This window comes from Pteropus alecto, unplaced genomic scaffold (assembly GCF_000325575.1).
Source record: "Pteropus alecto unplaced genomic scaffold, ASM32557v1 scaffold109, whole genome shotgun sequence".
Classification (NCBI taxonomy): Eukaryota; Metazoa; Chordata; class Mammalia; order Chiroptera; family Pteropodidae; genus Pteropus; species Pteropus alecto.
This window is the reverse complement of record NW_006494608.1, coordinates 6,688,464-6,716,329: the sequence shown is the minus strand read 5'-3', so window position 1 is coordinate 6,716,329 and position 27,866 is coordinate 6,688,464. Positions and strand designations below refer to the sequence as shown.

At 36.4% G+C, this 27,866-nt stretch overlaps 3 protein-coding genes across 7 annotated transcripts in view; 2 read left to right on the top strand and 1 right to left on the bottom strand.

Annotated features, from left to right (window-relative positions):
- Positions 1 to 4,366, bottom strand: part of COG5 (component of oligomeric golgi complex 5) — a 290,965-nt gene extending 286,599 nt beyond the window's left edge. For both annotated transcript variants that reach the window (XM_015599504.2, XM_006925364.3), the window contains exon 1: positions 4,236 to 4,366. In XM_015599504.2, coding sequence (XP_015454990.1) covers positions 4,236 to 4,329 — 94 coding nt within the window. In that variant the 5' untranslated portion in view covers positions 4,330 to 4,366. The remainder of the gene's footprint in view (positions 1 to 4,235) is intronic.
- Positions 4,367 to 4,512: 146 nt separating this feature from the next.
- Positions 4,513 to 19,616, top strand: DUS4L (dihydrouridine synthase 4 like). Of its 4 annotated transcripts, XM_025041939.1 has the most exons (8): positions 4,513 to 4,646; positions 8,796 to 8,932; positions 12,719 to 12,840; positions 15,053 to 15,170; positions 16,184 to 16,306; positions 17,010 to 17,236; positions 17,953 to 18,209; positions 19,447 to 19,616. In XM_025041939.1, the coding sequence occupies exons 2-7, from the start codon at positions 8,817 to 8,819 to the stop codon at positions 18,198 to 18,200; spliced, it is 954 nt and encodes a 317-aa protein (XP_024897707.1). In that variant the 5' UTR covers positions 4,513 to 4,646; positions 8,796 to 8,816; the 3' UTR covers positions 18,201 to 18,209; positions 19,447 to 19,616. The 4 variants fall into 4 exon arrangements, with proteins under 4 accessions (XP_024897707.1, XP_006925423.1, XP_015454994.1 ...); XM_006925361.3 differs by lacking the exon at positions 19,447 to 19,616 and having other exon boundaries at positions 17,953 to 18,285; XM_015599508.2 differs by lacking the exons at positions 4,513 to 4,646; positions 19,447 to 19,616 and adding an exon at positions 4,989 to 5,174 and having other exon boundaries at positions 17,953 to 18,285.
- Positions 19,617 to 20,220: 604 nt separating this feature from the next.
- BCAP29 (B cell receptor associated protein 29) overlaps positions 20,221 to 27,866 on the top strand; it is a 46,097-nt gene continuing 38,451 nt past the window's right edge. Inside the window, exons 1-3 of the mRNA XM_006925360.3 lie at positions 20,221 to 20,326; positions 20,826 to 20,933; positions 26,367 to 26,467. Of these exons, the coding sequence (XP_006925422.1) occupies positions 20,842 to 20,933; positions 26,367 to 26,467 (193 nt within the window). The 5' untranslated portion in view covers positions 20,221 to 20,326; positions 20,826 to 20,841. The remainder of the gene's footprint in view (positions 20,327 to 20,825; positions 20,934 to 26,366; positions 26,468 to 27,866) is intronic.

Here is a 27,866-nt window from a genome sequence, read left to right as displayed (position 1 = left end):
TTTAACAGAAAAAAATAAGGTCACTGACAATGACAACAGAGAAATTAACTATATTTGATATTTATAGTCTCTGATATCTCTAGATCAATGCACAAATACTGTTATAAAAAAGTGAATCTGGAATTTTAATAAAAATAAGCAAATACAAACTTATAGGTATTACTGAAATTTAGGATTTATAAAATAGTAAACGAAAAGAGAAACTTCAAAATAAACTCCTGACAGGGAAAAGTGATGCTAGATGTTAAGATATATTTCCCTATAGAAATCCACAAATCCGTGAATGAGAGAAAAATTGGGGAATTGTGAGTTAAAAATAGATATGTAGAAATGAGCTCAATGTAGGTATAAACCACTATTTCCTAACCATGATAGCTGTAAGACTGCCTGACAGCTTATGAAGTTAACAAGCAAAATAGAGTACTTATGAGAATAGTCAATGAGAGCAAGATCTTTTTTACTACCATATCCCTAGAGCCTAAACAATGCCTAACACATGGCAGGTGCTCATTATTAGTTGAACAAATTAATTAACCTATATGTCAGCTGGAAGTTATTCTGCATTCTTCACTACTTTCAAAGTAGGGTGAAGTAAAAGGAAAGGGCTATTCTAGCCTTAATGCTGAGAACCATTTCCTTCTAGTTTGCCACCTAGTTTGCAGAATTAAGGATCCTGCCAGGCAGACAAGTGGAGAAGGCCATTTCAAGAAGAAGGAAGGTTCAGAGGCAGCAAACATCATGGCGTGTTTTGAGAAATAGGAGGAATATTGATTTCGGTATGTCTAGACCACAGTGTGTTGGGCAGAAGGGGTTAAAAATGATGAGTTAAGGTTCCAAAGGAAGGTTGGGGGGCAGTTTGAAAAGAGGCTGGTAAGACATCCAAATGTTCAGACTACATCACATTTAAGGTTTTAAATCCAAGAAAGAACACTGTAAGCTTTGCTTATAGAAGTTTCTGGCAGCAATATGGAGGGTAATAAGGTTTTAAATCCAAGAAAGAACACTGTAAGCTTATAGAAGTTTCTGGCAGCAATATGGAGGGTACGTGAAAAGGGATTAGCCACACTTATGTTTTGGAGCTGGCTGGTAATGGCTCTTAAGAGCTGTTAAATTTTCAGAAATTTTGTGAGCCAACTCACATGTAGGTACCTTAAAACTAACTATGGTGAGAGGATTAACACCATGAAAATTGGCATCCACTACAAAATCAGGGCTTTACCTATTTTCCCAGAAGCTGGTTTACCAGCACACCTGTGTAATAGAGCCAAAGAAGCCAGTAAGGTCACTTAACAACCCAAGTGACATGATGAAGGCCTAACACAGTGGCACTAAGAATATCAAGGAAGCGATGAATCTGACAAATATTCAGACACTATAATGTGCAGGACTTAGAGTTAAGCTGAAAACAGGTGATTAGGTAGAGCAAGAAGAATAATTCCCAAGTCCCTTGATTAACTGACATAGGGAATTCAGCTTTGCATTAAGCCAGACCATTAACCTCCAAAGAACTCAAAATCTGCATAGAAAGAATCATATATCTAACTAGCCATAAGTAATTAATGGTAACAGAGTCTACCAGAGAAAAAGGTTACAGGAGAGAGGTTAAAATTCATTTCAATTTTTCATATGTAGAACCAGTACAATTTGTTCATACGTAGGCTTTTATATATAGAACTATGAGTGCTTGTTCACTATCAACATAGAACTGTCCAGTAAACAGTTCTATAGTTCATAAGAAAGGTAAGGACCACATGTGTTTGTGTGCAGATATTAATTTTGATACCATGAAAAAAGATAACGTGATTTAGGAAGAAATTTTATAATGCGCAAAAAGAGGGAAATGGGGGAGACAGGGTTCAGAAGCCAAGAAAACACCAAAGATCTAGGGGTAGAGGAAATGAGAGCAATCAGAGACGAAGGAGTGTTCAGAGAGAAAGAAACAGGAGAGAATGGCAAAAAACAAACTGGGCATTATGAAGTAAATGATCAGTAGCGGCAAAGATCTTCCAAAGATCTAATACAATGTAGGTTGAATACTGGCCATTGGATTAGCATTTGAAGACCATCCTCAAAAAGTCATATAATGCTTCTCTTTTACAGTGTTCTCATTCCTATAGGAAGCACACAGTAACACCTCACAAAATTTCAAATTATGCATCTGCACATCAACCCTATAATCCTATTCTCTATCACTGACACAGTGCATCACTCAATGATGGAAATGTTTAATTCCTTAGGAATGTTGCAGGGGATGAGTGAGTGAACTACTCAATTAGGGGCAAACTGAAGAAGACAAGTATCTAAAAGAAAATGGAAAAGAGCACTTAGAGAATTAAGATTTTTTTTCTTTAAAGCATGGAACTCTCAAGCCACATAAGGAAAACATTTCCAGAGAGCAGTCAAACATTTTTACAAGCTCAAGTAAAATAAGGATCAAAAAAGTGTCCATTTTATTTACCCACAAGGAAGTCATTGAAGACCTTGGCAAAGTTTTTTCAAAAGCATAGAATGAGAATGACCAGGTCCTTGAGAATACAGGAAGAAATTCCAGAGCCCAAGTGGAGAGACTGTCCTTAGGAAGGAGCAGAGACTCCACTTATGTTGTAATTGAAAATATGAGAGAAAAAGGGAAGAAAGGATGGTTGCAAGTTCAGCTTTAGCTTAGGTTTGATGGCAAGAAATGGAGAAAGCTCACACCTGATGGATTTTTTTTTCTTTTTTTAGAGAAAAGTGGAAAGTCATTTGTTAAGCTTGAAGGGAGAGGTCTGAAATGCGTAAAGATTTAAATAATCGCTGTGGAAAATGGGAAAGCAGAAATACAGAATGCAGAATTGAGGAATAGTCACCCTCCAAAAACTGATTACAGTTCCTGGATTGCATTCTACTGAACTGTATACCCATGTCTGGCATGTGTTGTTTCTTCCACTTCTTAACCTGAGAAAGTTCTATTTACACTCCAAAACCAGTTCTATCTAGACTTTCCTGATACTCCCTCCTCTGTATTGTTTTACCTTGTACACAATTCTACTGCTACCCTTACAGGCCTACATTAAGTGCCTACCTTTACAGCTCTACAAGACCATCTCCCCTACTAAAATGGTGAGCTGCTTTAAGGTGGGACTTGCACATATACCAGGAGCTCAAAACTTGCTTAAATGGAATTTAAATTAAAATACAAAGATGCACTAGACAGAGATCTTAACCTGGAGAATCGAACATAATCTAGTTCAGAACAACAACATCATTAGCAAGTTTTGACAAAAGTATATAAATTATGAAAGGCAATAATAAGATATACAACAGTCAAACAATTTACAACTTTATTTCATTCCTTTATAACCTACTTTAGTCTGCAAATGTGTGCATATGCTTCTCACTGTGATGTTCAATTAAAAAACATTCTGCACCTACTATATGGAAGGTAACGTTACTAACACTGTGGAACAATGCAGTAGAAAGATTATCAAAATACTTTAATACAAAGTATAACGTAATGACACCTCGGGAAAAAAATTAAGAACAGATGAGAAGGGTCTCAGAAATGTAAACTTTAGTCTGAAAGACAGATTCGGGGCTTATTAACTGAATTGATACAATTTAATGAGCTTCTCAAACGTATTATATTTAGCTTATCTTCTACTTTCTAGCAATTTCTACCCAAAACTATCAATAAACGTGCTATATTCAATACATATGGTTAATCCCAGCCTGAAAGAATGCTCTACACCCTTCCTTCGTGTATGGTTGTGGATAAAACGCCTTGCTAAGAAACAAACGAGCTTGCAAGTGGGGCCACTTGTACACACCAAGAATTTAAGAGGAAATTTTCCCACCTCTTTTTAAAACTAAGGCCCTCTTTCATCAAGTATCTGTCGTCTGTTCTAAGTCTTACACCTTTCGTGTAAGACTTGAATGCTTCGCCTTTTCGTCAAGAACTGCGGCGGCAGCCAGTAGCTGCCAACGGAGGTCACCGGGTGCGAGGTCCCAGGACTTCATGGAAACCCCAAGTGTGTGTGTGGAGGGTAGAATTAAAAAAAGAGGAGCAATCAGAAATCAGGTGTCCCAGGAAAATCAGGAGGCCAGCACCCAGAAGCCAGGGGGCCGGGCGGAGGGGAGTGGTCACGTCGAGACCGGAAAACTTTCTGCAAAGAGACGGGTTGAGTCCACCACCAGGGCCCAGGTGCGGAGGAGGACAGCCCGCAAACCCGATGACCCGACCCACCCCGACTCCTTACCGTCCTGCAGAAGCTCCCTTACTGTCGCCGCAGCCGCCCCAGAGCCCAGAGTGCCATGGCCAGCCACAGCGATTCCGCCGTCTCCACCTTCCATGTTGGCAGGTGCCGGGGTGATGACGTCAGCGGCGGCCCTGCCCAGAGGGTGACGCAAAATCCCAGCGCTGCACGCTCCGCTCCGCCCACCCTGGCCGCCTGGTGAGTCGGCTTAGTCAGCTGAAGCCTGGCTGAACGTGGCTGGGATTCGCGTGGGTCCTGGAGTAGGCGGGCGCCGAGGGCCCAGCGCACCCAGGAAGCCGAATCCGCGGGGCCGGCGCTTTCAGCTGTGTCCCGCCGCGCCGCTGTGGCTGGTGTTGTTCCCCTGGCCTAAAAGAAAGTGGGCGCCGGAACGTGGCCGCAGCGATTATCGCTAAAGCAAGTATTTAACCTAAGAAGGGATTCTCGGTGGAGGCCGGAGAGAAGAGCGGGGGTTTCTGGGAACTTGGCTGGTCTCTACAAGCACAGCTGGCGGGAGTTAATAGTTACCCAACTTTCTCTGCTACACGCCTTGGTTTGCAATTCTGGGGTAAAAACAGGCGAGATAGGCTTGGGAAGGAAAGTTGCCGGGAATGAAGAGCGTGAGAATTAGGGAGAGCCGAAGGGTCGATGAAGAAGGAAGACTGCACCAGGAAAATACAAGTGGACTCAGTCTCCGGCCTCCCAGGAGATCTGGACCTATTTTTCTACTTTCTCTCACTTTCAGCTACATGCTATGAATGATGCCAAACTTTTTCATATTACAATCTGATGGATTTTCCATATATCAACTAACAGCGTTGAGCTGTAAAATCAAGTTAGTTCCTGTCATCTTCTCCGCTGCTACAGCTGCATTATTCATTCACCTAGATTTCTCCCAAAATAAATACTAATAAATCGACAATCACACGTATGCAAGAAGTTAATGTAAGCATTTCTTCATAAAAAGTAATGCAACTCTTCCTTTATGTACACAGAAAGCCATTTTTTTTCCAATTCAGAGTTTCCTGATTCTCTTGATTCTGCTAAGACTGTTTCAAGAGATGCTGTAATAGTACTTAACCTGTGCCAAACTCTTTTCTAAGTACTTTATAAATCTAAATGGATTTAATACTTATAGCAACTTAGGTGAGCAAGTTTCATGACACACTGTATTATGCTTTCTCTTTGTATCAGGTTTTTCCTTAGCATAATTTGATCTCAATCACAATGTGAATAGGATTGATGTTTCTGAATGGAGGTCACATGAATTACCAAGGGCAGCGTACTCAGACCCAGATTTGGGTTCATAATCCATAATACACAAAATTTTAAATCTTAAATGTTAATAAGGATATCTTTGAAATATGTGGTCTTTTTTTGGCTTTTACGTTAGACGATTCTAGGAAAGTTGCATAATATTCGTTTAGTTAATGAAGACTTTTGATACTGTACTATACATACCAGCATGAGTTTAGACTCAATCCATAACTTATCCCAAAGGACCTAATAGGTAATATATACATCCATTTAATCATACATTTGTACCAGGTGCTTTAGAATATATGAATTTATTTTTCCCAAGCTTAGCTGTACACTGAAATCACCTGGAGACCTTTAAAAATCCAGAGATTCACATTCGGTTGCTCTGGGATATGATTTAGGTATCCTAATTCTTAAAAGCTCCCCATATCATTCTTATCTACAACCATGGTTGAGAATTAATGACTTATGTATTCATTCAGCAAAATTGCAAGGATGAATAAGAATGAAATTGTTCTTGGTACAGTCACTGATGACCTTACCATTGCACACTTTTTAGTCTTTACCTTACTTAACTTTTCTGTGATGTTTAAGAGGCATATCTCATCCCTCCTTCCTAATACTCTCCCCTCTCTTGGTTTTTGAATGTCACTCCAGGTTTCTTATTCCCAGCTCCAGAGGTCACTTCTGTCTCCTTTGCATTCTTTTTATCTTTTACTTAAATGTTAGTGTTCTGGAAGGATTTCTTGCAAGATAAGGCATTCTTAAGTACTTTGCCCATGTTTTAGTTTCAATTTATCTAAAAGTGAAAGGTACAATATATAGCTCTAGCTTTTTCCTGAGCACTGTATCTTTATAAACAGTCATAGGCATTGCCATCTGGAAATCCCATGAGCACCTCAAATTCAGTGTACCCAAATGTGATCCCCTGCCAAAACCTATCCCTACTCTGGTTCTCTATTTCATTGATTGGAATTTCCATCCATCCAGTCCCTAAAGCCAAAAGTATAATGTCATCCTAGAATTCTTTCTTCCTACATAGCATGCACTGTCATGAAGTGATTTCCACCTCCTAAATATCTTACCAGTTTATTTTTATTTCTAAATGTATTCTTTTATTGCTGTTTTCACTCCCCAAATCCTGGGCCAGATGCTCATTATACATGGCCTGGTACACAACAATTGTCTCTTTACTGATATTTTGCCAACAGGCCTGCTCCCTCCAGTGAAATCTTTCTAAATCAGAAATCTGATCATGTCATTTCTATGCTAAAATTTTTCAGTTAAAACTATACAAAGTGAGACATACAGCCTGTACAAAAATATCTGGTATACCCATGGAAGTATGTCATGTACATATGTTAGCAAGTTGTGTGCATATGTGAAATTCACCTACTGAGAGGAAAAAATGGTTAAGAACCAAGGCCATACATTACAAAATCTAAAAAATCTTGGTATATAAGGCCCATTACTATCTAGGCCCTCTTATTCCCTCTCTAGTCCGGTTACAACTCAAGCAACATTAATGAGTCACTGAAAACATCAAGCACTTTCAAGCCTCTATGGTTTTATATGTGTTCTCTGCAAATGTATACTCTCCCATCTCCCATGCAGTGTCAGCTCAAGCTTTCTTTCCTTCATTGTTAGTGACTTCTCTCACTTCTCTAGACAGTTATTTCCACAATGGTTAAATTTGTGTGTGTGTGTGTGTGTGTGTGTGTATTAGAGCTATTATTTTACGTAATTATATCTAACTCTAATACATTTTTAAGGACATAGGAAATGTATTTTCGCCTGTATTTCCAACATGTAGCAGGAACTTATGTTTGTTGAATGAATAAATACATGTCCATGCCCTCAAAAACTCATGAAGAGACAGACATGTGTTGTTATTATGCTCTATGAAAGTAAGTGCAAATGCACATGATAACCGAGGAATGGGTGTAGTGGGTAAGTAAGATCAACTCTATCTAGGATTCAGAGAAGACTGGAAGTCAAAATTGGAAATTATGAGTGTGCACATAGAATGTGGGACAATGAAGATGTACTCAAGATTTAATTAAAGGTACCACATGGTACACTTGTGGGAGATGGAGAAGTGGAGGAAACCCCAGGTTTCTGACTTGAGAGAGTATAGGTGGATGGTAACAGCATAACCAGGATATGAAATGCAAGAGAGAACAAACAGGTTTGACTCATGAAAGAGAACTGCCCTTTTGTCCTTTACGTATGTGGCATAACATTGTTCTAATTTTTATTAGAAAAGATAAAATGCTAATAACTTTGTCTAAATTTTTCTTAAGTTGGATTCATTGAACAGTTATTATTAGTAAAACTAGTTTATCTTATTCTAACTGCACATTCTACCTACGGAAATTAAAATTATTGTTTTTATTTAGGTTATATCAGTACTTTCAGGATGAGCCACATTTTAAAAAAATTGCATGTTGAGCAATTAAACCTTTCTAAAGTTAGCTCATATATGTTTCTAAGACCAAAAGTTGGAATGTGGAAAGTAGCTAACACTGTGAAATGACAGGATTTTAAGTATAGCAATTATAAAATACTATAAACTACCTAGTTTAATCATTTGTACCTCTTTGGATATAAAAGCGATTTACTATGCAATTACATAATTATAATTGAAATTTTCACTAGATAATACTACATTTAAATTTTTTAAAATAATAAAGGTTTTTTTTGCCTTCTGATTTAGGTACAAGGAATAGAAGTTGAGAAAATATACTATTATATTTTTGGAAATGCTTACTACTAACTAAAGTTATTCAATTAATGCCATTTAACTTTCCTGGATAAAACAAGGTATTTCAAAGTGCCAGGCGTACACAGTATGATATACAATATGATTCCGATCAAATTTCCTGGTTTATCATTGCCAAACAAAGTAACATGGAAAAATTAAAAAGTAACATGAAAAATCATAACATGGTATACTATGAAAAAATCTTGTAGTTTTCCACATCTTGAGCATTTATTAATTTGAGCAGAAAATGTTGCTATAATGAGTTAAGTATAGAATTTGAAACGGTTAGTGGTTGACTCGAACAAGTATAATTTGTATAGAACTTAAACATAATTTCCCACTATGCTAAAAACTATCAGTGCCATATAAATAGAGGTAGAATTCTGTTGTAGCCTATTTGATACTGTGAAAAGAAGCTGAAAAGATTCCTGAGCCCACAGTTTGATGAAAAATATATATTCTTGGCAATCGAAATTGTTAGAATGATGGGAATTTATCTAATGAAAGTAAATTTCTCTGTGCAAACTGATTGTCTTTTTCAGATTTGAAACGAATCTATATTCATGAAGAAGGACTGCATACAAACCACAATATGTCAAGAAAGAAAAAAAGATCCAATAGAAATGTTTCATTCTGGGCATCTGGTTAAAGTCTGTGCTCCAATGGTTAGATATTCAAAGTAAGTATTGTTAAATGGTTAACGAACTAAGATGTGATTTCCTTTTTATGCTCTGACTTTTTAAAAATAAGACTACCTCAACCACATGGGATCTTCAGACACACTTAACTTTGGGATCACTATTTAGGCTTATGTCCTGGTATTACCACTTGCCTGACATGTGTGTGACCCTGATTAAACAATGAACCTCTCCAAGCTTTACTTTTTATATCTATAAAAATGGTAGTGCTTACAACTCCCACCTATAAAGATATAATGGGTATTAAATAAATATAAGCATTCATGCAGAGGACAAATCCCCAAGACTGCCATTGCTGGGTCATATTGTAGTTATATGTTTAGTTTTAAGAAACTGCCCAACTTTCAGATTGGCTGTACATTTTTATGCTCCCGCCAACAATGTTTGAGGGATCTAGTTTCTCTTCCTCCTCACCAACTTTTCACAATGTCACTGTTTTGTTATTTTAGCTGTTCTCATAGGTTTGCAGCAATATCTCCTCATGGATTTCCATTACTTTATGGCTAGTAATATCGAACATCCTCTCATGTGCTTATTTGCCATTTGCATGCTGTTGAAGAAATATTTATGTCTTTTGCTAATATTCTAATTGGATTGTTTGCTCTTTTACTATTAAGTTGGTTTTTAAATTTTTTCAATTGTAAAATACACACAACTTAAAATTTACTTTTAAAACATTTCAAGTGTATAATTCAGTTATGTTAAATACATTCATATTGTTGTACGTTCAGTCTCTTTTCATCTTACAAAACTGAAACTTTATACCCATTAAACTCCATATTCCCTGTTCCCCCCAGCTCCTGGCAACCACCATTCTACTTTGTTCCTCTACGAATTTGACTAGTCTCAATACTTTATATAAGTGGAATCATACAATATGTATGTTTGGGGAACTCGCTTATTTCATGTAACATATCCTTGAGGTTCATCCATGTTGTAGCATTTATCATAATTTCCTTTTTAAGGCTGAATGATATTTCACCGTATGTATATATACCACATTTTCTTTATTCATTTGTCAGTTGACGAACACATGAGTCGCTTCCATCTTTTGGCTGTTGTGAGTAATGCTGCTGTGAATGTGGATGTATAAATATCTTGAGACCCTGCTTTTGGTTATATGCCCAGAAATGGAATTGCTGGATCATATGGCAATTCTATTTTTATTTTTTTGAGGAACTTCCATATTGTTTTTCATGGTGGCTACACCAATTTACATTCCCATCAGCAGTGCACAAGGATTCTGATTTCTTAACATCCTCACCAATACATGTTTTTGTTCTTTGTTTCTTTTTTATTTTAGCCATTCTAATGGATGTGAACTGGTATCTCACTGTGGTTTTATATTTCCCTAGTTATGTCAAACATCTTTTCATGTGCTTATTGGCCATTTGTATATATTTACTATTGAGATTTAAGGGTTCTCTACATATTCTAGTTACCACTCTTTTCTCAAATGTGTGGTTTGCAAATATTTTCTCCCAGTATGTACCTTACCTTTTTATCCTCTTAACGAATGGACTTTTGCACAGCAAAAGTTTTTATTTATTGATGAAGTCTAATTCATTAATTTTTTATTTTGTAAATTGTGCTTTTGGTGTCAAGTGTAAGAAATGTTTGTGCAGCTCTAGAGTCTAAAAATTTTCTATTTTTTCTCTTAAAGTCATAACTTTATGTTTTGCATTTAAGACCATGATCAGTTTTGAGTTATTTTTTGTATAAGTGCAAGGCTTAAAGTTCTTTTTTTTTGCCTATGGATGTCTAATTTATTCACCATTTGTGGAAAAGGCTATCTTTTCACTTTTGAATTACTTTTTCATCTTTGTCAAAAGTCAATTGGGCATGTTTGTATGGCTCGTCATCTGGATTCTCTATTTTGTTCCATTGATCTTTGTGTCTATCCCTCCACCAATACCACACAGTCTTGATTTCTAAAGCTAGCTATATAACCTTGAAATCAGGTAAACTGAGTTCTCCCACTTTTTCTTTTTCAAAATTGTTTTAGCTATTCTAGTTCATTTGCCATTCCAAATAAACTAGTATGAGAGTCTATATCTGCAAAACATCTTGCTGGAATTTTCATAAGAATTGTATTAAATATGCATATCAACTTGAATATAATTGAATTCCTTACTATTCTGAGTCACCCAACTCATAAACAGTGTCTTTCCATGTTTTTTAGATCTTGTTTGATTTCTCTCATCAGTATTGTATAGTTTTCAGAGTGAGTTCTGTGTGTGTTTTGTAAAACTTAAATTCAATTATTTCTCTTTTGAGTGATTGTAAATAGATTTATACTTTTAATTTCAGTATGTATGTGTTTATTGCTGGCATATAGAAATAAAATTGATTTTCATATGTCAAACTTCTTGAACTCATTTTTTGATTTTAGGAGAATTTTTTTGATAAATTCCTTAGGATTATCTATGTAGACTATCATGTCATCTGCAAATAAGGACAGTTTTATTTTTTCCTTTCCATCATATGTCTTTTGTTTCCTTTTCATGCCTTATAACACTGACTAGAAGTTCCAGGGCTATATTGAATAAGAATGATGACAGCAGACATCTTTCCTTGTTCTTGATCTAGGGAGAAAGTGGTCTATCTTTTATCTTTAATATAATGTTAGCTGTGGGATTTTTTTTTTATCATGCTCTTTCTCAAGCTGAGAGAGTTCCCCTCTATTCCTGTTTTTCTGAGAGGGATTTTTTTTTTCTTTTTAAAATATCATGGATGAGTATTGTTTTGTCAAATGCTTTTTCTGCATCAATTGATAAATGATTTTTTTTCTTTAGCCTATTAATATGGTGGATTACATTGATTCTGACTATTGAACCTTCTTATTAACTGTTTTTTGTTTTTTTTTTTCTGACACCACCACAGCAGAAGGATGAGAAGGCACCACATCATTCCTATCAGGTGGAGGTAGAAGTCTAGGTTCCTCACTTGATCTTTTTTGACACTCTGAGGGCAGGGAGCTCATTACTGCTGAGCAGGGGTGACAGTTACAGCTCCTCACGGAGGGGTGGTCTAGTCCTGGCTCTTCAGGAAGCATGCCCTAATACTACTCCCATTGAGGAAAGAGAAGGGCACCTCACTACTCCTGGGGATGTGTGGAAGTCCAGACTCCCCATGTGGCTGGCACAGATACCACTGAGGTGTGCCTTGTTACTGATCAGCAGAGAGTATAGCCCCAGCCACCTACCTGGCCTTTTCTGATACTACTTTGGAAGGATGTTAGAGACCTTGTTATAGCCTTGAGAAGGTAGAAGTCTAGGCTCCACACTCAACTTTTTCTTATGAAGGCAGAGCCACAGTTTTCTCTCTGGTGTTTGGCCTGAGTAGAGCCATTGTTATCTAAAGAGTTTTCTCTCTTGTTAGGCTTCCCTTTTCTGGGTCCTTTAGTTAGGAAGAACAGACTTTGGTTAGGGCTGTTTTTGTCTACAACTATTGGTATTTCCAGGTTGCCAGCTCCATACCTGGGATATTTGAGGCGAAAAGAAACCCAAGAAACTCAACATTATCTTTCCTCAGGTCCTGACATCACTAGCCTGCTGCTTTCTTCTCTGCCTTTCAGAGTTTTCTTACGTTTTACATATAATATCCAGAGTTTTTAGTTAAGCTGGAAGAATAGGGAAAAGTACATCTCCTCCATCTTCCTATAGGCAGAACTTTAATAAGTTTTTAATAATTAGCTAAATTAAACCTGGAAGTACATATGATTGTGGTGATTTAAAATGCCTAACTAAAGTTTTATATGCTTACAGATTGGCTTTTAGAACACTAGTAAGAAAGTACAGTTGTGATCTGTGCTATACACCAATGATAGTTGCTGCTGATTTTGTCAGATCTATAAAAGCCAGAGACAGTGAATTTACCACAAACCAAGGTATGTGAAACCTAGAGTTTGCTCACTTTGTAAAACTTAGAAAATAAAACAAAACTATCTTATCCAATGAGACAATACACTGCCAAGATTTTATTTTAAAATCTTTTCGTTTTTTTTATTCGTTTGCAATGTCTTTTTAAATATATTTTTATTCAGTGCCTTGGAACTATGGATGACATACAAAATATAAGGTCAGTCTTCCTTAGGGCCTCCATTCTCTCACACAGACTATTAGAGTCCTATCTCACTGCCCCCAGTTTTGTCTCATTCCAAACTATCCTCCAAACAGCCCAAAGTGATCTTTCCAAAATGTAAATTTGATCACATCTCTTAGACCTAAAAGCAGTGATTCTCAAAGTGTGATTCCCCAGACCAGCAGCATCAACATCATCTGGAAATGTGATAGAAATGGAAATTCCCAGGCTCCACTCCAGGCCTACTCAGAGACTCTCAGTACGTGGTCCAGCAATCTGTTTTAAAAAGCCCTCTAGATGATTCTGAGCTTGCTAAAGATTGAGAAATGACTGGCCTAAACAGCAAAATTCCAGCACCTGTGAATAACATATAACATTCTTCATGATTTAGCCTCCAAATACATCTTCTGCAACTTTGTCTTCCATTAGTTACTCTCCACAGCCCACTGACGTCATTCTTTACATATAGTAAGTTATTTTAAGTCCCCGAACATGCCCTATTCTCTCACATTTCTCTACCTAGAATATCTTTCTCAGCCATACCTATTTCCTATGTCCCTATTCTCTCTGGATAAACGACACTTTATGCTTCTTAATCCAGTTCTCAGATTTTGTGGCCAAAGTACTTTCCTAACCACCATCCACTCATGTCCTTTCTTTGAAGCACAGGCTTTATGTTGTATTTAATCCTACTGTGTTGTAATTACCTCTTTATATACTTGTCTCTCCCACTAGACTATGGGCTTGTCAAGGGCTAGAACTATTTCTTACTGATTTGTATCAGCTTCTAGCAGTGTTAAAAATACATTAGACCAATGAATGATTGTTAAATTGAAATTCTGTAACTCTCGAGTTACAAAAGAGAAAGTACCCTATGTCCTCAGAAAAAAGCAGATTCTATCCCGTGATAATACTGTAAATCAGGGATTGCCATCAAAATTCTGAATCAGTGGAACTAGGGTGGTACCCAGAAATCTGCATTTTGGCAGACACCCAGTAAATCTCATATAGGTAGTCCTCAAAAAAACCTTTAGAAAAATTTAAAAACATTTATCCAGAGTTTATAACACTAACCCAAAGATGAAAAAAATATGTCCTTTAAAACCTAGGAAAGCTCTGATACATTTGGTTATATTAAAATTTAAACTTTTATATGTAAGAAAAGAGCACAGAGACAAACCCAAACTGGGAAAAATATTTATAATATTTTTGATAGTTATGATATATAGCAGAATTCATTTCATTGTTTCATTAAAAAATTAAATAAGAAAAGGAACAAGTAAAAGAAAAATTGTGCATAGAAAATGTAAAGAATTTGGAGAGTGAGCCCACGAATAAAAATATACACTGTTGGATATCCAATGTAGGATAAGTTATGAGAAAACAAGAACTTTCATCCATATTGGTGTATATCTATACTGGTGAACTCTTTTCAAAGAAATTTTTGTAATATCAGAATATTAGCTACCTATCCAATAGTTACACTCTTAGGAATTTAACCCATGAATATACTCACAAAAGCATGTATGTAAGAGTATCCTCATCACATTGCTTGCAAGAGCCACAGATGAAAAGAATTCTAGAAGTACACTGTGTGGTTCATCTATATAGTAGAATATGCCACTAAAAAGAAGAAAATAGGTCTAACTATAGCTCCCAGATATATCACATAAAAAAAAAGAGTAGGCATAGCAGTGTACATAGAATGTTTACATTTGTTTAACTTTTACAGGTATACATAAAATTATTCTGGAATACAATAAACTAATGCTCACCTTTGGAAAAGGGATCTGTTTGTCAAGAATATAATACTTTTCATTTTAGTAAATTTTATACTGTTTGAATTTGTACTTAATGTAAATTCCTTTTAACTTAAAATATTTAAAATTATGTTATTACTACCTTGTTTGAACAGTTGTTATTTATCATGTACAAACAGTTTGGTATCTCATGTGAGTGTCTGTGTATGTCTGTGTGTGTTTCTGTGAATTTTAATGTTGAGCTATTCATTTTATCAGGTGATTGCCCATTGATTGTTCAGTTTGCTGCTAATGATGCAAGACTTTTATCTGATGCTGCTCGTATAGTCTGTCCTTATGCGAATGGAATAGACATTAACTGTGGTTGCCCTCAGAGGTAAAGCTCAAAGAAGTTGAAAGAATTTTCAAAAAAGATTAGAAAAACTAGTGAACATTACCAAGAATTAAAAAGTAAGGAAAATATAGTTAAAGCACTTGGCCTTTATATAAGAAGCAAGAAAAGGAAAGATTACTAAGGAACATACATACAAAAGCATTTCCCAATGACTAAAAGTGTTTTGTCTCACCTCACCTCTCGAATTTTTTTAATATGTGGATCTGCCTTGACTCTCATCCATAAGTAGTTATGTGAGACACTAATGTTTATAGCAATCCCAAGAATGTATTTTTACTGTCATGTTAGACATATTTGCTCTAGAAACTATGATTCTGTGATTTGAGAGATCACCACTTATGCTCTCCTAATTTTCTTTATAAGAATACTTCCTTATAATTATCTTTTTTTTCATCACCACAGTTATTTGGTTGATTCTAAGTAATGGGGTACTGATAGGATGCACTTAATTTGACAATAATATCCCTACCTTTCTAGCACTGTACTCGATTATCTGACAGTAATTCAAAGTGTGTCCAAAGAATAAAATCAAAGTTTTAAGTAATCCAAATCAGATTAGACATATTTGTATACCCATTAAGTGAGTTAAATAAGCTGTTTAGTAGTGTTGGCATGCTGTAAGCCAAAACTATCTCTCTACTATTAAGACTAATAAAACCTCGTTATGTACAATAAACATCAAATTTGGAATTCAAAAAATCTGAAAAATTGCAGTTAATTACAAATACTTAAATCTGTTTTGGTTGAATGAATTTTAATTTAATTGTCTCACTTGCCAAAGAAAAGCATTTCCCCTAAGCCCTTTTTGAGCTGGGAACATGTTTTCCTAATTTCACATTGATCCACTTAGAAGTGTTGGATCTGGGAATTGTAAAAATCTGATTTCATTCCAGATCGCTAGATAGATAAATAGATAGATGCACTTATAGTGCTTTTATAAATTTATTTTCTCTTCCAGCTATTTACAGTTTATTTGTTGTGTTTGCTTTATAAAGGTGGGCAATGGCAGAAGGTTATGGAGCTTGCTTAGTAAACAAGCCAGAACTTGTTCAAGATATGGTGAAACAAGTAAGAAATCAAGTGGAAAATCCCAGATTTTCAGTATCTATTAAAATAAGGTAAAGACAACATTTTAATCTATTGACAAGATAGTTCTTAGGAAATAAAAAGCATATTCCTTTTGTCTGGTGCTATGGGGTTATCTATCCTTAATAAATTTATAGCTGGTATATGGAAATGTTGAAACAACAATTAATAAATGAGTATATGCCATAATTTTTATTTATAATCAAAACTAACTCTTTGTATTTTCTAACAGAAATTAAAAACATCCCTTTATTATTAAAAACTTTCCCCAAAAAGAAACTCTCAACTTTCTCCATGTACTAAATTAACGCTAAGAAACATTCCTGGTACCAAGAGTGGAAAATGAAAATGGTATTTACACTAAAATTTCACAATGAAAATAAACCAGGAATTGTTTTCGTGGTGACAGGATAAAAACATATTTCAAAATAAAGTATTTTCTCACTTGGTGGTTGTGATATGGACAGCAAATATTAGGATAGCATCTTTCTGTTCATGTGTGACAGTAATTGGATGATTTTTCAGTTACAAAAGCCAAAGGAGAGGAGCACTAGGTAAGATAAAACTTGTCATCCATTGTTGCTACTCATGAAATAGCAAAATTTAAAATCTTAAATGATAGTGGCATGTAATGATATAGCAAAACTAACTGTTTTATAGGAAATACTTTAGTTTTATTAATTTTAGCATTGATTTGTGTGCTTTGAAAAGATGGATATAATTTTGAAATTATAGGATCCATGATGACCTTACAAGAACCGTAGATCTTTGTCGAAAGGCTGAAGCAACAGGAGTTTCCTGGGTTACAGTCCATGGAAGAACTGCTGAAGAAAGACATCAGCCAGTTCACTATGAGGCCATTAAAATAATTAAGGAAAATATGTCTATACCTGTTATTGCTAATGGAGACATTAGAAGCTTAAAAGAAGCACAAAATGTGTGTCATATTACTGGGACAGATGGTAAGAAATAAGTACCTGAGTTTTTTAACTAGCAAAAAAAAAATGGGAGTGGGATAGTAATTTTGATATGATTTTTCATTATTTTCCTTAAATTAGAGCTATATTTTCTTGTACTGATTGAAGCTAAGCAATTCATTAAAATGCTGTTAACTCTTCTATTTAGAAACAATAAGTTATTTTAATTGTGGTACATTAAGTCAGTTAGTTTTCTGACACCATCATATCCAGTGAGTGACTAGTTAAGAATCTCCCAGATAGCCTATTAGTAAAATAGAACACCTAGACTAGAATTGCGAGTGAACACGATTAGTCATAGGAACCAGAGGAACCCAGACTGCTATGCGATTTCATTATTGCCTTAAATTAATGGCATACCAAGTCCTGTGATACCTATTGGTAGATGGGAGAATGCAGATAAACTTAACATTAAGCAAGTCCAATTTATAACAACCTGGATTTACCCTTTAAAAAGAGCCTAAAGACTAATTGTTTCACATAGAAGTCTAAATAAAGAATACCCGTAAGTACATATAAACTTTCTTGGTTTACAAAAAGATATTTCAAAATAGTTTTATAATTGAATTAAACAGACTAATAAAAGGGCAGCGTGAAACTTTGTTATAATAGTTTTTTTTTTTTAGTATCTGTTTGTTTCATTGAGTTTGACTTTATGAGTTCTTAACGTGTGGACAAATGTGATATGCTTTACTCTGTAGGTGTGATGGTAGCAAGAGGACTCTTAGCAAACCCGGCCATGTTTGCTGGATATGAGGAAACCCCACTAAAATGCATCTGGGACTGGGTTGACATTGCTCTTGAACTTGGAACTCCTTATATGTGTTTCCATCAACATTTAATGTACATGATGGAAAAGATAACTTCAAGGCAGGAAAAAAGAGTATTTAATGCTTTATCAAGCACATCTGCTGTTTTAGATTACCTTACAGACCATTATGGGATTTGACTGGACTTCGTAAGTTATTTTAATGTATACTTCAAAGGAACTGTGTTAACATTTTTAAATAAAAGTTTTTATTTTAATACTAAAAGTATGACTCATATAGTATCTGCAAGTTAACATGAAGTTTGTTTTTAATGAAAATAAGTGCAGTGAAGTGACAACACATGCCAACCTCTACATAAAATGAAAAGGAACAAGAAATTCTGTATAGAATTGCATTCAAAACTTTAAAGTTCAGATTGGAAAATCAAACTGGTACTTCCTAATTCATGAATTACACACCTCAAGGTATTTGTTTTAAATTGGAGGTAGCTAAATTTAATTAGATAGGATTTTTTTATAATTTAAAACTTAAGTTCCATGAAACTCTTTAACTGACATTAAATTTGTTATATTTCAAGCCTTCCAGATCCCTTGAAGATTGAGAGCTTGGTAAATATAACTACCTAAAATGATAAAATTAATTTCACTCCACCACATTTTAAGTATAAAAAATTTGGTAGCTAATCTGAAGATGATTTATATGAAATATTATTTCCTGGAAAGTAGTAACCAGATTTTATTTTTAATTCAAAAAAACAATTTTCATGCTGTTTTTATTGATGTTATTTTTATGCCTCTCAGCAGTTAATAATTTTAACTTAAAATTCCATGGTTGGGAATGTACTAATAGAATTTTGTTATTAGTGAATGTGTCACTGCAAAAATTAAATATCAAGTTAAAATAAATGTTCCATAATTAAGATATTGGTCTATGTTACCAACATGAAAACTGTTATAAAAGGAGCCAGTTGTCTAAAACTGCTTAATTCGAGTTTGGGAATGTTAAATGAATTAATTTTAACATAAGCACCATGTTGCCATATTTTTTTTCTTAGGCACATCTCTGCTTTCATTTTTCAATTAATGTAGTTTTAAAGATAACTGGCTTTTTCATTTGACATCAGTAGTTACAATAGGGGGCCATCGACAAAACTTAAGTCGTCATTACGTCTTAGGTTTGTAAGTTATCTCTGAGGTGAATTACACTAGTGTTGACAACAGCATAATTAGAGTAAGTCTTTCAAAGGGACCATTGTGGAAAGGCAAAGAGTTCTAAACGTGTTGTTTGTTTAAAAAACTTCCTTATGGTTATGTTGTCTTTTTCTTTTAGACATGATCAAGTATATTTGTGCTAAGAAAAAGCACCGACTTAAATGTTTTTATGACCATATCCTTATGGTTAACTTATGTTGTCTTTTTCTTTTAGATATGATCAAGTATATTTGTGATAAGAAAAAGCACCGACTTCAATGTTTTTATATTCTATAAATTATTTCTTTTTCATGTTTAATGTTCCCAAAATAATTGTCTCCAGGAAGATACTGTTTTGCATTCCTCATGTTGTCAATGTTGAAAATATAAATATTTAGTAATTTTCGTATGTTCACAGAATTTGAAAACCTGGAAAATAGTAATTGAAACAATATACCCATACCCACAATGTTTCCTTCCCTGTCAGTCCCCAAACGTCACGCTAAAGCTTCTTCCCAGTCCATGGACAAGAGCAGAAAAACTTAGAGTATGTTTTGACTACATATTCTAGTCTCAGAAGAAAAACGTTGCACAACTACCCAATCCTGGCCCTTCTAAATTTATTTGCCGACAATGAAACCGTTTCTCCCATAAAACTGCCGGAACAGGAAAGGAGTGCGTTTCAAATACGTTTACTGAATTTGTATCACCTTATCTAACCCTCCGACCCTAGCGCATTTCCTTCTGCCTGCACCCCACGAAGCTCTACCAGAAAACGTCGGTTACCGATACCTCTCCCATCCAAACCACTTTATTCAGAAATATAAAGTCAGCTCTACTCAAGAAACTGCACTTGGGGGGCCACAAGAATCGGGTCGAAAAGTCTGAGTCATCTAATTCCATTACCATATTATAAGTAGAAGACAGTTATTTTTAATCGATGTATTAGCACCGCCTACGACACCCGCGAGGACCAACACACTTAGCGGAGTGGGAAGCCGGTGGGGGTGGGGCACTCTTCCCCACCTCCCTCCCCTCCCCCCGCCGTGGCGTCTGACGTCCCGCGCGTCGGCGGCCGCGGAGCAGCGCCGGGAACCAGGCGGGCCGCAGACTGGGTAAGACCGGGAGAGAACGCGGGCGGCCGCGGTCTCCGAGGCGCCGTGGAGCGCAAGGCCGCGCGGGGTCGCGCCGCTCTCCGCGGTTGAGCCTCGGGCAGCAGACCCTTCCCCCAAGGCGTTGGTCTAGGGCCCGCTGCGCATTCGCCAAGCGGGAGGGTCCCTAGATGCGGGCGTTAGTGGAGGCTGGCGTTGGGGAGTTGTCGCTGCGTAGCTGGCCGAAAAGCACGTCCTTGGCGCCGCGCAGGCCGCCTCGCTAGTTGCGCACGGCTCTCCGGGGAGGTGGAGACACTCGCCTCTGGCCCACCCTTGACCGCACCCCCCCTCTCCCCCGGCACCCTTCCTTCCTTCCCCTTCCCGCCCCTGCTTAACGACTGGCGCCTCCAGTCAGGGGAAGGTCGGACGCTGTAAAACCCCTGAACGAAAATCGCCCCCCGGGAGTCTTTAAATCAGTTTTCTTTGAAAGGCAGCAAAGTAAAATAAGTGTTTCTCTATTTAGGTGTGAAGAGAAAAAAATGACACTCCAATGGGCGGCAGTTGCAACCTTTCTTTATGCTGAAATAGGACTCATTTTAATCTTCTGTCTACCTTTTATTCCTCCTCAGAGGTAGGAAACCTCCCAATTGTTAATAATAAATCAGTAGCTCCTTTAGACTGCTTAGTGTTTAATGTTTAATGGTAATTTTACTACTTTTTTCCCCCACACAATGAATACATGTTAAAAGTGCTGAATATGAAAAGTATCAGAACCATACATTAGCATTAGTTTCTTAGTAAAGGACCTTACAAGGTCTTTAAGTACCAAGTATTTTAATCAAAGCATTGGCTCATTTTACCCCTGTAATAATCCACTTATTGGGAATTCAGTTCTACATCCAGAAACTTGCTAGTATGAATGGTGAAATACGCTAGTAATAAAAATGTCGCAATACATTTGTTCATACTCATGGCATTAAAAAAAAAAAAAAAAAAATCTCGCGTTAGCGAAATCCTGGAGATAACCCACTGAAGTTTGGTAAGATCCCATGACTGGAAAAGACTTGTGAAAGCTTTTACCTTTGCTCAGGGTTCAGGTAGTCTTTCACAACTCTTAACTTGCTTCTTACCTACCTGAATTTCTATTCATTTGTGTCTTTGACTATCAGCTATGCCATCACTTTTTTCTTCCTTACTAAAGAAAAAAATCGAACCATACTATAGGAAGGGGCCTTAAACATAGTTTTATCCAGCCCACTCATTCTACAGGGTAAGTAGTTTGCCCTAGGTAATCTGGGCAGTCCAGCCAGATTCCAGACAAGAATCCGGCTTTCAAGCTAGTGTTCTTCATCACCCTACCACTCGTCCCCTTGATTTTGTTTAAAATCCTTAATAACACCATTTAGATTTTAAGTAGTATTTGTAAGAATTTGAAAGCAAAAATATTTTTGTCAATTGGTCTTTTATCTATCAAAATTATACATGAATTATGGATCTTTTTCTTCCTGTCAAATATAATTTTTTTCCTATCCTTGTTATGTAGCAATTTGATAGATTGTGTATCTGTACACATATTTTATAAATATACCTTCATATACATAAGAAAATATGGTATATTTGTACATATAATCATTTACAATATGTCCTTATGGTATGTATCCACATCTTTGTTGTTTTCCATTACAGTTGACATACAACATTAATTTTAGGTGTACAGCATAGTGATTAGACATCTATATAACTTAGGAACTGATCACTCCAGTAAATCAAATACCCATCTGACACCATACACAATTGTTACAATATTATTAACTATAATCCTTATGCTATACTCTAAACCCCATGACTGTTTCATAACTACCAGTTTGTGCTTCTTAATTCCTTCCCATTTCACACACACACACACACACACACACACACTCACTCACAACCATCTGGCAATCACCAGTTTGTTCTCTGTATCTGAGTCTGTTTCATTTTGTTAGTTTATTTTGTTCTTTAGATTTCACATATAAGTGAAATTATATGGCATTTGTCTTTCTCTGACTGACTTCCTTAACACAACACCCTCCAGGTCCATCCATGTTGTTGCAGATGGCAAGATTTCATTCTTTTTTTATGGCTGAGAAATATACTATCGTATATAAGTACTACCACTTCTTTATCCATTGATGAACACCCAGGTTGCGTCCATATCTTGGCTATAGTAAATAATGCTTCAATGAACATATGGATTCACATGTCTCTTTGAAGTAGTGCTTTGGGTTTCTTTGGGTAAATACCCAAAAGTTTGATTACTGGATCCTTCTTTGTATCTTATCATAGCCCTCATTTTAAAGTCTGTTTTGTCTGGTATAAATATTGCTATAAATATAGCTTTTGTTTGTTTCTTTCTATTTTCATGAAATATCTTTTTCTATCCCTTTACTTTCAGTCTGTGTGTGTCTTTAGAGCTGAAGTGAGTCTCTTGTAGGCAGCATATGTAAGGGTCTTGTTTTCTTATTTATTCAGCTGTCCTATGTCTTTGATTAGAGCATTTAATCCATTTACAATTAATTGATTGTTGATATGTAGTTATTTCCATTTTAGTATTCATATTTTTTATCTTTTTTTTTCTTCTTAAAGAATTTTCTTTAACATTTCTTGTAATACTAGTTTGGTGGTGATGAACTCCTTTAGCATTTTCTTGTTGGGGAAGCTCTTTATCTGTCTTTTGATTCTAAATGATAGCTTTGCTAGGTAGAGTAATCTTGGTTGTAGGTCCTTGCTTTTCATCACTGAGTATTTCGTTCCAGTGTCTTCTGGCCTGCAAAGTTTCTGTTGAGAAATCAGCTGACAGTCTTATGGGAGCTCCTTTGTAGGTAACTAAATGTTTTTCTCTTGCTGCTTTTAAGATTTTCTCTTAATCTTTAACCTTTGGCATTTTAATTATGATTAAAATGTGTCTTGATGTGGGCCTCTGGGTTCAACTTGTTTGGGACTCTCTGCACTTCTTGGGCTTGTATGTCTATTTCCTTTGCCAGATTAGGGAAGTTTTTTGTTATTTCTTCAAATAGGTTTTCAACTCCTTGCTCGCTCTCTTCTTGTTGTACTTCTATGATACAAATATTGGTATGCTTGATGTTGTCCCAGAGGTTCCTTAAACGCTCCTCATTTTTTTGGATTCGTTTTTCTTATTGCTGTTGTAATTGGATATTTTCTGCAATTATTTTCCAAATCACTGATTGAATTCTCTGTTTCATCTAATTTACTGTTGATTCCTTCTAATGTGTTCTTTATTTCAGTTATTATATTCTTCACTTCTGACTGGTTCTTTTTTATGTTTTCTATCTCCATTTTTATGTTTCCTATCTCTTTGTTGAAGTTCTCACTGAGATCATTGAGTGTCCTTATAACCAGTGTTTTGAACTCTGCATTGGGTAGATTGCTTCTCTATTTCGTTGAGTTTTTGTTTTTTTTCTAGAGCTTTGTTCTGGTCTTTCATTTGGGGCATGTTTTGTTGTCTCCCCATTTTGGCTGCCTCCCTGTTTGTTTCTCTATATTAGGTAGGGCTGTTATGTCTCCTGGTCTTAGTAAAGTGGCCTTATGTAGTAGGTGTCCTGTGGGGTCCAATGGCACAGTCTCCTTGGTCACCTGAGCTGGGTGCTCCAGTTGTGTACCTTGTGTGGATTATGTGTGCCCTCCTGTTGTCGTTGAGCCTTGGTTGCTGTTGCCATGTCAGTGGGAGAGATTGACCCTCAAACTGATTGGTTGTAAGGACTAGCTGTGACTACAGTGGAGGAACTCTTGTGCGGGGGCTGACTATATAGAGCAAGATTTGTTTTAGCAGGGCTTTGGTGCCTGCCCAGTTTTCCCTTTGGATGTGTCATTTGTGGAGGTGGTCGGATGGTACTCTGGTGTGGTCTGAAGCTAGCCACCAGGTTTATTGGTCCTAGGTCCTCTTGGGAGGGCCTCTGGTGCAGACCAAAGTCAGCTACTGCCTATGCACTGTCTGGGGCAACTTGTTTGAGCTGCAAAGTGACTTACAGATGGTTGCCACTTGTGCTGGGCTTGGAGGTGCCTAGGAGAGGCTAAGCTGCCGACTGAGGCTGGCTGGCGCTAGTGCCGGGCTTGGGGTTGCTTAGCAAGAGGTATGGGGCATGCAGAGGCCTAATGCTGCTTGTTTGAGGTTTATGAACCTTAGCCAAGACAGGCTGTTTGTATGGAAAAGCCACTAGAAGTGGCTTGAGTGGTCCTGCAAGTGGGGTGGGGCATGGTCTCAGGGCATGGCAACTGGTGTTAGCCAGTTTGATGGAGACTCAGACATGGTGCCTGCCTGTGTCTGCATGCAGGGAGAGGAGAGGGATCAACCAAAGAACAATGACTTCTGTCAGTACTCTGTCTGGGAGAGAGCTGCCCCTCTAGCCCTTGCCCTGAAGCCAGACAGTTTAGTTCCTCCTTGTATGTGCCTCATGCCTTTTGAGGTACAGTCTCAGCAATGGAGTTCAGAGCGAGTGCGTCTGTCAGTAAGTCCATGCATAGGTCCTTTAAGAAGGATGCCTGGGACTCCAGCAGCCTTGATCTCACTCAGCCACAATCTCCCTGGTTTTCACAGTCAGAAGTGTGGGGACTACTCTTCCTGACACTAGAACCTTGGGCTTGGGAGACTGATTTGGGGCTCGGGCCCCTTGGTACTTGGGAGACCTCCAAAGCCAAGATATCCCTCCCAATTTTTAACACCTCATGTGGGTATGGAACCAGTTCATTCGAGTCTCTCCCCCTCCTTTCAGTCTCAAGATGGCTTCTTATGTATATCCTTCTGTTCAGCTAGAATCTTGTTCTGTAGTTTAGTTGTAATTTTGATGTGGTCATAAGAGCAAGGAGGCATTTATTTACCTGCTCCACCTTCTTAATTGGAACCTCTATATCCACATCTTTTTTATCTTTTTTATGTGTATCGCCATAATCTTCAAAGAAAAGGCTTCAGTTTTTATTTCATTTGGCTCTCTGTTCTCATGTAATCCACGAGTTAGACACACTCAGAGGTCAGACTGCCTGAGTTTATATCCCAACTCTGCATGTTACTGTGTGACCTTGGGCAAGTTATTGATAAATAACTCTCTGGTCAGTTTCCCCATTTGTAAAATGGAACTAATGCTACTATCCACCTCATATAGTAATTGTGGTGATTAAATTAGCTAAAACATGTAAAAGTGCTTAGAACGATAGTACAGTAAGGATTCAATATATAGTAGCTAACATTAGCTCTTTCTTGAATTGAGTCTTATTATAAACCGGTAGTTGTTCCCTGTAGGGGGTCTCTTGTTTTTCTTTTTATACTGGCTCTTGAAATGTTCATTTACATTTGGACCAAGATCAAGGTATTACCACTTATGTTCTCTTTCTAAAAATATAAAATCTTTGCAATTTAAAATTTGAATAGTATTCTTGGAATTGAGCATAGAGGCAAAAGAAACTACTTCATCTATATCTATCTTCCTCTCCCCACCAATTTCAAGCCATTACTTAAAGTTGTTTTCAAAACCTGTTGGTTAATAATTAGTCCTAATTTTAAAGAAAAACTTTTTTTAAGTTGTTTTTAAAGTTAAGTACTTACTACCTGTGTGTGTGTGTGTGTGTGTGTGTGTGTGTGTGTGTCCGTCCCCCTACTCCTCACATGTTTCTAATTGTTAGACCAAGAGATCTTTGTTACTTCTGAGTTGTTACCCTGATTAGGGGAAAGAAAATGATAGCTTATATCAGCAATATAATATTTTACTATAAGAATTCCTTTTTAAGAGTTTGATCATATATCTTTCCTTTAAAAGTTAGTTCACTGTAGAATATTTGAACCACCAGATAGAAGATAGTCAAATGTCAGGTTATTAAATTTAAAAGAAATTGTTCTTTATTTTATGAGACTTTCTTATGAATTGATAATTCTCTGATATGACATAAAAAATTAAACTACCGTAATTCTTTTTACTCACTACATAATTACCAAAATGTTAATTCAGTATTTAGAAAATATTTCAAAACATTCTTTTGATTTTTTTATACCTAATGTAATTGTATTGCGTTACAGATGGCAGAAGATTTTTTCATTTAATGTCTGGGGTAAAATTGCAACTTTCTGGAACAAAGCTTTCCTTACTATTATAGTCCTATTGATTGTTCTGTTTCTAGGTGAGTACTAAATTACTAGATTGGTAAGTACTAGGTTACTAGACTGTTTCTAGTTATGTTAAGTAATGGAGTACTAGATACCACCTTTAAATAAGCTTACCCTAGTTTTTATTAATGAATTTATTGATTTTTAATTAATTTGATGTTGCTGTTAACATACAGTTGACTTTGTGTAGTATATTGCCAGTGTATAGAGCAAATATTGATATATCGATAGTTGATAGATGTTACCATAATATATGCAGAAACATAAATTTCAGCAGAGTGCAATAGCTCTTAACCTCTTTTAAGTTGTTTTAAAATTTAAATATACCAACGCATAGCCCACTTTTCAGAGTTACCAGTTATACAGTTGTTACTGTGGTGTCCCAAGCACCAGGGGCTTAGCTGGTGCTTAGGGAAGCATAGAGAAATAGAATCATTAGGCCCTCAAAAGAAGTCTTAGATGCAGGATATGAATCTTGATTGGATCCCAGTTAACTAAGAACACAGACATGTGGGGACTGCTGCAAAAATTTGGATATGAACTGGTTGTTAGATAATATTAGGGAATTTTTGTTAACCTCATTTGTAGTAGCATTGTCGGCGTTATACAGCATAACTATATGCCAGTTTTTGAAATTAAAGTTTTATTCGAATGTAATCATGCTCATTTGTTTATGTATTGTCTATGCATGTTTCCATGGATAGCTACAGGGTAGAGTCATTGTAACAGACACTGTATGGCCTAAAACATTCACTATCTACCCTTTCACAGAGAAAATTATCAGCACAAGTTATATGCGACTATGTCATTATTCTTAGGAGCTGCATGCTAAAATATTTAGAAATAAAGTATCATGATATTTTCAACTTACTTGCAAATGGTTAAAAAAAGATAAAGCAAATATGGGGAAATGTTAGCAATTATTGAATCTAGGTAGTGAAATATGTGTGTTTCTTACACTGGTTTTTCAGCATGTTCGAAATTTTTGTAATAACAAGTATCTTAGAAATTAGAAGTAAACCTTTATTGTTCTTATCAAACCAGAAATCCCATGAGATAAATAATTATATTTTTTAGAAGAAGTAGCTGAGCTTAAAGAATTAAGTAACTTGTCTGATCACCCAGCTACTTCCTGGCACTTTAGCTTTTGATACACATATGTTTTCCCTCAGAATTCCCTCAGAGTTGTTGTGTTGTGCATTAAGTTTTACAAGGGCCAACATGGAACTATAACCACCATGTATTCCACTATTTTGTGAGAAAATGTTTCCCAGGTTTATAACACCAGCCTCTGAAGTGGAATTCTCTTTGTGAAACTGAGACCAACTGGTGTGAATAGATATGAGTAGCTAATTGTATCAGAGTATGAACAGGTTTTTGCCTCATTTAAAAATGTCAGTATTTGTCTCATGG